Below are 11,067 nucleotides of genomic sequence, written 5' to 3' on the forward strand. Positions count from 1 at the left end.
AACAATTAAAAACCGATAATCTCTTATATTATAAGCTTGCTAACATAAGCTAACCCTAAACCAAATTTTTTCCCCTCTCATTTTCTCTTTCTTTTTATTGCAGTTTTATATTAAAAAAATACAGATTTGTCATCGAACCTGAATCCCTTACTTACAATAAAACCTTTCAACCGCTAAAACATGTGCTTCAATTATGAAAGAATTTAGGAATCATAATATGTTAACCCTGTTTTCAATAAATTTGAACGGCATAATTAATCACAATTTTTATTTATTTATGGATGTCTACTTAAGTTTATGTTCTTGATTATGTCTTTAATTTTTTTTAACCTTTAATTATCATCAATTTTTTAACCTTTAGTTATCAACAATTTTTTTTAATAAGTAAACAAAACGATGGGGTTCCAAAATTATTTAAAAAATATAAAATAAGCACATAAACAAATATAGAATAATTAGTCCATAATTGAAAATGCCCTTAGAACTTTTGTATTTTATTTTTTATTGTTACATATTACACCTAATTAGACTCATGCACCGCATGGGTCAAAGTTCTAGTTAATTATAAGCTTGTATACACAAGCAAACTCTAAACCCTAATTTGTTTTCCCTTTTTCCCTCCATTTTATCTTGCAATTATTATTAAAAAATAATACAATTTTGTCTTGACCAAGATTCGAACCCACAACCCTTCAATACAAGGAAATATTTCCAACCATTATGGCAAGCATACCAATTGTTATTAAAATTATGTGCAATAATTGATAAGCACCATCAATTTTAAAAGTATATCATATCAAAATTATTGTTGACTATATTATTCATCACGAAATATTTTTATGTCTTTCCTGATCAATGATTTTTTTCTATGGATCATAAATTTAGAGAATAATTATCATGTAAGATTTGGAAAGTTATTATCAAACTCAATTCTACTAAATCAATTTTTTTTGCAATACAACCAAACACAACCATAGTCATGTCACTAATCACATTCATTATTTTGTTTTTAATATTGCAGATTTAATATTAACATATGATCAATTGATATAATATGCACTAGCAGACCAATTGTGATTTAAATTATGTCCACAAAGTGTTAAGCTCCATCAACTTTCATAGGAAAGATTTCATACGACAATTAAGCACCATCAATTTTCATTGCACAATTTAAACAATTAAAAACCGATAATCTCTTATATTATAAGCTTAACCCTAAACCAAATTTTTTTTCCCCTCATTTTCTCTTTATTTTTATTGCAGCTTTATATTAAAAATATACAGATTTGTCATCGAACCTGCATCTCTTACTTACAATAAAACCTTTCAACCGCTAAAACATGTGCTTCAATTATGAAAGAATTTAGGAATCCTAATATGTTAACCCTGTTTTCAATAAATTTGAACGGCAGAATTAATCACAATTTTTATTTATTTATGGATGTCTACTTAAGTTTATGTTCTTGATTACGTCTTTAATTTTTTTTTTAACCTTTAATTATCATCAATTTTTTAACCTTTAGTTATCAGCAATTTTTTTTAATAAGTAAACAAAACGATGGGGTTCAAAAATTATTTAAAAAATATATAAAATATAAAATAAGCACATAAACAAATATAAAATAATTAGTCCATGAAATTCCCTATACTACTCTTATTGAAAATGCTCTTAGAATTTTTGTATTTTATTTTTTATTGTTACATATTACACCTAATTAGACTCATGCACCGTATGGGTCAAAGTTCTAGTTATATAGAGTATATAAAAAGTCCTAAGTCTAAAAAAATCACACCACGTTTGCGGCAATTTCAAACTTTTCTCTTCTCCTATTTCTTCCCCATGTAATTCCAAGCCACTTCTCCCTATTTCTTTCTAATATTTCGGTTTAAGAGTTGCGAGATTAGTCATATTACCATATTAGATTGATTTAATTTAGTACCATTTTGAGGTGTATTTTTAGAATGGATACTGCACTCTGATGCAGTTGTACTTATAGCTGAGCTCTTTTATCTTGTACGTCGTGGTTGATAGTATGTTTGCACATTTTTTGGCAGTGCTACAAAACATCTTAAATAGAATGACATAGTCCGTAACCCATTTCAATAATCTTTTCGGTGGCTGAAAATTTTCTCATCGTTATGAATTTTTACATGATACATGTCGAAGACTTCTAGGAGCTAATGAGCTAAGCTATGTACCTCAACTGCTACCAATTTGGAGATTGTTCTTCATTTTTATTTTTTATAAACTTTGATTGTATGTTTTGCATTGCTCATCCCAATTGCGGGAGACCCGCAGAATTGGCTCATCGTGATATCAAACATACATATAACGTGTGCAGAAAAATTATCACAGTAAAATATGATAATTAATCTCATCTCAACAATCGATTTAAGATTTGTGCCACAACTGAGATCTATTTCCCAGCAATTGATGGGCACAAAACTGAGAGAGGGTCCACCAATTAACCCATCTCACTCTCAAAATCAATCTTTCTTCATAAGGATTCAAATTAAAGTGCTTGATAATAAGCATCTTTGTTCTCCCATAAATTGACCAGTGTTCCGGTATTTACATTCTTGTTACCTTTGATATTTTTAGATTGAATCTTTCTTCTTCTTTTTATGCTTATTATTAAAGTGTTTACACATTTTATTTTATTTTTAACCGTAAAAAATAAAATAAAATCTGTGTGAACAATGTGTTTACATATTTTTAACTAACGGCCAATAGTGGTACACGCTTACTGACATAAAAACTTGGTCTTGGAAGAATTTTATTTTCACCTGTTTTTGTTGAGAAAAGTCATAACATATAGAGTAGCTTAAATCAACTTTTGATTTTCTCAGTATCTTTCGATTATAGAATTTTAGTACCTTTTTTTTTTCTCTCCATGATTTTAGAGTTTCTAATTTTGGAGGAATTGAACTATCATATGTCCCATAAGCTTAACTCAGTTGGTAGAGACAACGCATTATACACGCAGGAGTTGAGGTTCAGTGACAAATTTATCTCTCTTTGTGTGTGCGCCTAGACACTATAGATTTGGTTCAATGACCATTCAAGATTAGCTCTCATATCTCTTATGATAATTGAATATTATTTATCAAAAATGTCAACAAAACGAAATTTAAAATTTTTCTGAACTTTTTTTATCATCTTATAACTTTTTTTTTTGTTTATAATGTTGGTAATGAGAATCGAACCTAGGACCTCATGCATACTACCCATATCTCTCATCACCACTAGACCAAACCTATTATCTTATCTTATAACTTCTTTCATTTATAAGTACGAAGTTTTATTGTCGTTTAACGGTGACTAATCTTTTATTGGGAAATCTATAAAATATAAGATGAGTTATTTGAATTTTCTCCATACGCCAAAAATCAAAAATCAAAATTTTTTAGCATTTCTAATTTCTAGAATTTTAGCTTCCAGAAAAACTTTTCATTTTAGCTATAGTTTCAATTTATCAATGTACTGTACAAATTTCCCAACATGTAATATACGGCCATAGTTTCATAACCTGTCTATTGATTGAAAGCATATGAATATATAAATAATGTCATTCAATATATTCAGTCTAAAGTGGCATAGATGGTCTTTATATCTCCAAAGTAATTGGGCATCTAAAAAGTAAAACCTCTTTGGAATGTATGTGCTTTAATTTATTCAAAGAAACAAATCTTACACTTAGCTAAGTATAGTTTGTACCTCCCTATAAATAGCTTACCATACTTGCTCATTTTTAAATAACCTAAGCCTCACATATAAACATAGTTTTATATATTTTTCCAATTCTCCTATAACCTTTTTTTACATATTTTTGTCACTAGAAAATATTTATTTGGAAATAATCACTTAAGATGGAGAAGGTGATGAGGTTGGCTACAGAAAAAGGTGTAGTGATTTTCACAAAGAGTTCATGTTGTCTATGTTATGCAGTGAATGTTTTGTTTCAAGAAGTTGGAGTGTACCCTGTGGTTCATGAAATTGACAAAGATCCTGATTGTAAAGAAATGGAGAAAGCTATAAAAAGGTTAGGTTGTAATGCACCTGTCCCTGCAGTATTCATTGGAGGAAGACTTGTAGGGTCTACTAATGAAGTAATGTCCCTCCACTTAAGTGGTTCACTCATTCCACTATTGAGGCCATATAGAATGTAACTTAATTTGATTGATCAGGTTCAGTTTGATTATTAGGAAGCCATGCAAATTACACGTTTGCTGCATCTACCTTCATTGGAAGAATAAATTAATTACATATGCCTTAATATCAATATTTAAAGTACTAGTATTAGTAGTAAGTGTATTCATTATTAGTCTATCCAATGATGTATGATTAAGTTTCTAGCATTAATTTGATTAGAAATAATGTAATCTGCTAAATATTCTTAGTAATGAAGTTCCATGTTGATATTTGTACAATTTAAAAGGTTAATGAAGACATTGAGTTCAAGTGGTTATTGAATTTTCCTCAAGATGAATTCTTCGGAAGTATCTGAGTTCGATTCCTGGTAAATAGGAACAATTCTTAATTGGTCAAACTTTACTTACCTCGTGACCGTATGCTAGATTATCGGCCCCCTTCCTTAATTAGAAACCAAAGTGTTAATAACAAAAAAATAATTTAATTTAAGAGGTTACATTACAAAGTTTAAGAAATCAAATATTAGTTGTTAATGCTCTCGTACAAAGAAATAATTATGTACAAAAATAAGATGATCTAAACGAGGATATGATATATCCAAATGATTATTTAGACATAATTGGTTTTCCGGTTACAACAAAAACTTATGAGATATCTTTTATTTTTTTGAGCAAACCTATCAAACATCTTAAATTTATGTAAATAAAGAGATTTTAATAAATTATATTGCGAATAAAATATGATGGAACTAAAAGGAAAGCAACGCCTACAATACTTTTGCATATAATATATAAAAATTAAAAAAGGGCGTGAAATACTCTATCCTTTATAATTTGAGGGTATTTACACATCGACCAATTTACTAATTTATAGTTTTCAGGTAAACTAATCACAATTTTTTTTTTTAAAAAAAATTATAAAAATCTATTAGAATAAGAAACCTTTTCCCTTTGAAAAGGAAGGGGATTTTTATTTTGAAACTCAAGGAAGGGAATTTTGAATTCCCATATCATTTAACAAACCAGGTAGCCTACAAACAAAAATTCCAATTTCATCCGATAATCTCAAATATGTTAGAGTGGAAGAGAGTGAGAGTGAGAGAGAGAATAGTTTCATCAATGAGCATTGATTTTATTGATCACATGAATATAATTTATAGAGATACAAATTGTAGTGTATTGCTTGGTTAACAAACTAACTAGAGTAACTAACTCGGGTTAGTTACTAACTAACCAACAAACCAAAAGTAGTTACAACAACCTGTTATAACTAACAAACTAACAACTATCTTGCAAAACAAATAACTAACATAAACAGAAGGACAGATGCTCCAGCATCTAGTACAACATCTTGTGCAACTGATTGAATTGTTTTTCAACGAAATATAAGTAAAATTTGATCAAAGAAAGATGATATATTTAATTCAAATTTTGGAATAATATAATACATCAATTTTTTTAAACTAATTTTTACTTAATTATATTTGAAACCGAGGGTAATATACTCAATTTTTTTATTTATCAATAATTTGTTTCATTTTTAGAGAGTGAATAAGTTGGTCGATCATTATAAATATTCAGAAAATCTTATGTTGAGTTTCACTACAAGAAAACTGCTTTGGAGCGTCGGCCAAAATGAGACGCTAAATGGCCAAAAGCGGATGCTACAAGGTAGTTAGCGTCAGCTTAGCGTCCATGACGCGCTAGACGCTTAAATGCCCGAAGCAAGACAGTTGCGTCCAGTAGACGCTATTAGGCGTCCGCCCGTGGGGACGTTGTGCCGAAGCTACAATCATAGTATACGGCAGACGCTAGTAGCATCCATTTTTGTGTGACGCTATGCGTAAGGTTTGGATTTATTCAATGTTGCCTATAGAGTCCGTTTGGCGGACACTATTTCTAGCGTCTTCTTTGTACTGAAGCTATTTGTTTGCCAATAGAGTCAGTTTGGCGGACGCTATTTTATTTTATTAAAAAAAATAAATATATTTTTCAATAAAATTCTCTCCCAACCACATAGATCCATAAAACAATAGTCATAGTCATATATTACAAAGTGACAACCACAATAGATCAACCCACAAACAAATTAAAGGTAGTGTGAAACTGTGAATTTTGAGAATCTTAAAAGTGACAACAATTATGTCATACAACAATAACACTAAGAAAAATACCAAGTATATGTCTAACAAATCGAAAGTAAAGTCTACACCAAAAAACACTAGTACAGAAAACACTTTTTACATCTGGCCAAAATTAAAAATCAAGAACATGACACTACATTCGAATTAAGACAAATAGTAATATTAACAATACTAATATGTACCACTCAACATCCAAAATTAATATCAAAACAATTCACCATACAACAATAACTTCACACATACCTAGATCCCTTCCTAAATCAAGATAGTTCACCACACTAAAATGCCAAAGCCTAATACTTATTAAATTCAAATCACATATGTACAATAGCACCATACTATACATCCCTTTCCTAAATTGCATCACTAATATTGTCATCAAAATCAAGACAGTTCGCAAGACCTAAGAGCTCCTATATAGCAACTTACCAAAACTTAAGCTAAACAACGTACAACGTCAAATAAGAGAGAAACCCGGCCTCGCTCCTAAATAGCTGCAGTCTTTTTTTTTTTTTGGGGGGGGGGGGGAGCACAATACCCTACTCAATGTGAAGCTGCGGACATAAGAAACAAATTAGTGAAATTATTGATCCAAACAACACTATAAATGAAATTGGACATTCTATGTCAAAAAACGAGAGAAGACACAATAATATATAAAATGGGATGTGCGTCAAAAAACAAACGCTCAAGAATAAATTCAAACCTTGTTGAATAAATTCAAAAAACGAATGTCACAAATCTCCAATTTCATACCTTTCTCCAAATGGCCATGTCCTTCCATTTTCATTCAATTCCCAGCTCCAAATACTTTAATCACAGCCTCTTTCTCCAAACAAGCCACATACAATTACCAAGAATGAGATTAGTGATATTTCTAACACCAAAAGAATAGAATAATCCTGGAGAGAAGGAAAAGAGCTTGAGTTTGCTTACCTATGATCAAGAATTGTTGGATAGGGGAGAGAACAACACACAGAGGCAGAGCACGCTGCTGTCCTCGCTAGGCGATGATGCTTCTCACTAGACGAGTTGTTTAGTAACAGAAACACAGCTTTTGCTGCTACTCCACTTGTTCTTAAACAACCCTTAATTTTCTTCTACCTTAGATCCAGGTTTGAATTTGTCTTTCTCCTTCAACAAGGTTTAAAAATCCTGAAAACAACATCAATGAAAGTCCATATAAAGTCATTTTGTAAAATAAAAACACAGTATCTTGTAGTTGCCTGAAACATCATTTAAGATATACATAGTCCATATACTATCTAGGAAGCAATCAAAGAGGAAAAATATAAGCAATGAGGAAGCTGTAGAAATTGATATTGGAATGGAATTCTCATATGAATTCAACAAAGAACATGCAAACAGAATTTCATGATAAACTCACCAAAAACAGAATTCAACAAATTGTGACTACTAAAAGTCTACAACTAACTCTTTTGTAAAAAAAAAAAAAAGTCTAAAACTATCTAAAAAAACATAAAAAAGCTGCAGAGCCTTAGTGTTATACATTAGTGAATATGAAAGCCAAAATTGCATCAAAACCTAGTCCTACAAGCTGAAATCAAAGAGGCATAACAAAATCAAACTACTCCCTGAAAAAAAGAGTCATGGTGGCTGATTATACCAGGGTAAATGTAGAAGACAAACCTTGTTGAAGAGATGCTATTAGTCAATGACTGGATCAAAAACCATATGACCCCTGTTAGCAAACACTAGTAGAAAAAACACTTTTATTGTGTTAATATGATTAGGATTTCTCCAAAACTAGTACATGAGAAGCAAGGCAAGACAAACTACAGCCTGAAACAAGGATTTAAATATAGATGAAATTACAAATGTGTTCATGAACTCTTACCCTGAATTGAAACTTGAAAGCAATCACAATCTTTCATAAGCTTGCTTCCATGACAAAAACATATTTCTAGAAACAAAACAAATCGCAACCAAAAAAGCATGACAAACTAATCTTTCTTCCAAATTAGTGAAGAGAAAAAAAACATATTTATAATAACAATTAAGTTAAAATTAATGATGAGGAAAAAGTTTACATGGAGGAGTGTGTAGTTGGTTCCTTCCTGTAACCAACAAACCAAAAATGATAATAAAAACATGCATCACAAACAAAGTTTGCTAACAAATATAAAGCCTTGTTACCAAAAGTTGAACCCCAAATATAGATATTATCAACAAAAATACAAAAAATTATGCCAAACAAAATAAAATGATTTACTCCTTGAGAGGCATTTTATCAAACAGATACAAGCCAGTAAGGTGGGTAGAAAAATCAGAACAAAATTAATTTGTAACTCAAAGATTATTTTGTTGTCATCAGTTCATGTTCATCTCTTGTTTGACCCATAAAACGCGGTATAGAAACAAGCTAAAGAGAAATAACATGCAATCAATCAGACATTGGAACGATAGATGAAGTTACTACATACCTTGGAAATGCAAAGAACGACAGAGAACGGCGGAGGGGTTGTGGTTCTTCGACGGAGTAGGGTTTGAAGGAGAACAACCGATAGATTGACGGATTGTGCTTCCAAATTAAACAGCGGCGGAGGAGAATAAACGGTGGCGGATGAGATTGAACAGCGGAGGAGGATTGAAGGCGGCGTATTGTGCGATTCGGTGTCGGAATCGTCTCACTCATTTTAGCGAAATGTTATGTTTTTGGGAAAATATGTGTGTTAAGAAACAAATTTGTGAAAAAAAATTAAGATATAAAATTTAAAATGTTATTATAAGAGTGGGAATGAAAAAAATGTGGGAAAATGAAAATTTGTGGAAAATATTGGGCGCTTAACAATTAGTTTCTTTTTTATATTTAATTTAATTAAATATAGAGTCCACCACAACAGATGCTAAGGCTGTGCATTTTTTTCTTTTTTCCATAGCGTCTCATAGTGTCCCAAAAGACAGACTCTATATTTGATTATTCAATTAAAATTTAAATTTAAAATAAAAACACAGTAGCGTCTGTCATGCAGACTCAAATGAGAAGCTAGTAGCGTCCGTGTCGGGGCAGACGCTAAATATTTTGAAGCTAAACAGCAGTTTTGTTGTAGTGTTTGAGGATAAATATTTATCATTGCTAATGCCGTAATGCAGAAAAGTTTAGTTATACAATATAGAGGCATAAGCTACTAAGCTAGCATTACCTTTTGTGTCTCAATCTCAAACTTTAGCATGGTTCATGTAAGTGTTGTCTTGAGTATACTATACCAAATTTAATTAAATATATCTCGTTCCACGACCTTTTAGTATAGTGATCAATATGCATCTATGAGATGAGATTATATCTTTTGCACTATAAGGGTGCCCAAATTGAGTGGTTAGGAATAAGCACCCAATTATTTTTTAAATAAAAACAATTGGAATAATTAATAGTGATATTATCCTGTATGTTGATCGTGGATTATAATTTATATATTAGCAGAGGCAAAAAGATGCTCTGTTTTGGTTTATAATGGAACTGAGGATCGAACTCATGACTTTATGCATATTATCCAAATTTCTCACCACTATATCAAACATAGTGCGAGAGATGCTGTATTTCAATGTTATGCAAACCATTAATACTTAATGTTCCGAACTACGCCCAAACACCTATTTCGTCAAAACCTCAAGGCCCATCTCCATTGAACACTCAATGAACCGACACAATCATAATATCTTCAAATGGTACACGGTTGGACCATTAAAGCGTGCGTTGTTCGTAAAGATCCCCTCTTTATTCTTCCTTGTCTCATCTGAGCGCCCTATATATGTTCTTAGAAATGAGTATTACTTCTTAACACACACCCTCGTGTCTAACACTATTGGGCTTGGTGCGCGGATATAAATGGTGGGCGGCCCGATAGCGGAAACCTGATAACAGGTGACCCAACGGATTGTGGAGAGGCTCTGATACCATCTTAGAGTATTGAGCCTAACTCATCCTTACAAACCGACTTATAAGGTGAGAATTGTCTTAACATATGTGAGACTTCTTAGTCAAATCATCTCTCAACTGATATGAAACTTCTTAACACATGTGTCCCTTTTGTACACAATTTTTCTACATTTTTTTTCACTCTTTGTTGTCACACCAATTTGAACGTCAAGTGTTTGCAGGTACTACCATAAATTCAGCACCAACGAAACGCTGCCTCCTCGGCCAACCTTCTCGGTCTATCCTGATCACCGATGAAAAATATTATTGGTGGAATTTTACACACTGAAGGATATGAAATCACAGCTCACTTTTTGCTCAGCAGTGGAGTGACTAATAATAATAATAATAATAATAATAATAATAATAATAATAATAATAATAATAATAATAATAATGGTCATGTTAACCAGTGTCTCGGGGCACTAGTTAAACATACCAAAAATTAAAATAAAAGAAAAAATTAATGTTGGTAAAATGACTTTTTACACTTTCAATGTATTGAATGCACAATTTCCAAAACAGAATTTCCTTTTTTATATGTTTAACTAGTGACCGGGGCACTATTTAACATTTTCCTAATAATAATACTATGAAAACCATAGGTCCATAGCTATTAGCTAGTGCTAATAAGAAAACGTACTTCCTCCCGTCTCTTTTGTAAGCAAATATGCTCATTTGAACACTTATTAAGAGGTTACTTTTTTGTCTTGATTTTATATAAAGTTTTTATTATAATTCCTAAAATGACCTTAAATTTGCATTGGAACTCTAAAATAATTTTAAAAAGTATAACGATTAATTTATTTGCTTGAATTTGTTCTTTATTTGATG

At 31.2% G+C, this 11,067-nt stretch overlaps 1 protein-coding gene and 1 long non-coding RNA gene across 4 annotated transcripts; one reads left to right on the forward strand and one right to left on the reverse strand.

Moving 5' to 3' along the window:
• Positions 1–3,743: 3,743 nt before the first annotated feature.
• Positions 3,744–4,431, forward strand: LOC123920400 (monothiol glutaredoxin-S11-like). Its single transcript, XM_045972684.1, has one exon. The coding sequence runs from the start codon at positions 3,871–3,873 to the stop codon at positions 4,168–4,170; it is 300 nt and encodes a 99-aa protein (XP_045828640.1). The 5' UTR covers positions 3,744–3,870; the 3' UTR covers positions 4,171–4,431.
• A 2,042-nt stretch (positions 4,432–6,473) lies between these two features.
• Positions 6,474–8,993, reverse strand: LOC123920479. Of its 3 annotated transcripts, XR_006813716.1 has the most exons (6): positions 8,741–8,992; positions 8,348–8,374; positions 8,155–8,220; positions 7,947–8,011; positions 7,053–7,451; positions 6,474–6,850 (listed from the first exon to the last, which is right to left on the reverse strand). It is a non-coding gene; the product is annotated as an uncharacterized LOC123920479 (long non-coding RNA). The 3 variants fall into 3 exon arrangements; XR_006813717.1 differs by lacking the exon at positions 6,474–6,850 and having other exon boundaries at positions 6,921–7,451; positions 8,741–8,993; XR_006813724.1 differs by lacking the exons at positions 6,474–6,850; positions 8,348–8,374 and having other exon boundaries at positions 6,921–7,451; positions 8,741–8,993.
• Between the last annotated feature and the right edge of the window lie 2,074 nt (positions 8,994–11,067).

Source organism: Trifolium pratense, linkage group LG1 (genome assembly GCF_020283565.1).
Source record: "Trifolium pratense cultivar HEN17-A07 linkage group LG1, ARS_RC_1.1, whole genome shotgun sequence".
Lineage (NCBI taxonomy): Eukaryota > Viridiplantae > Streptophyta > Magnoliopsida > Fabales > Fabaceae > Trifolium > Trifolium pratense.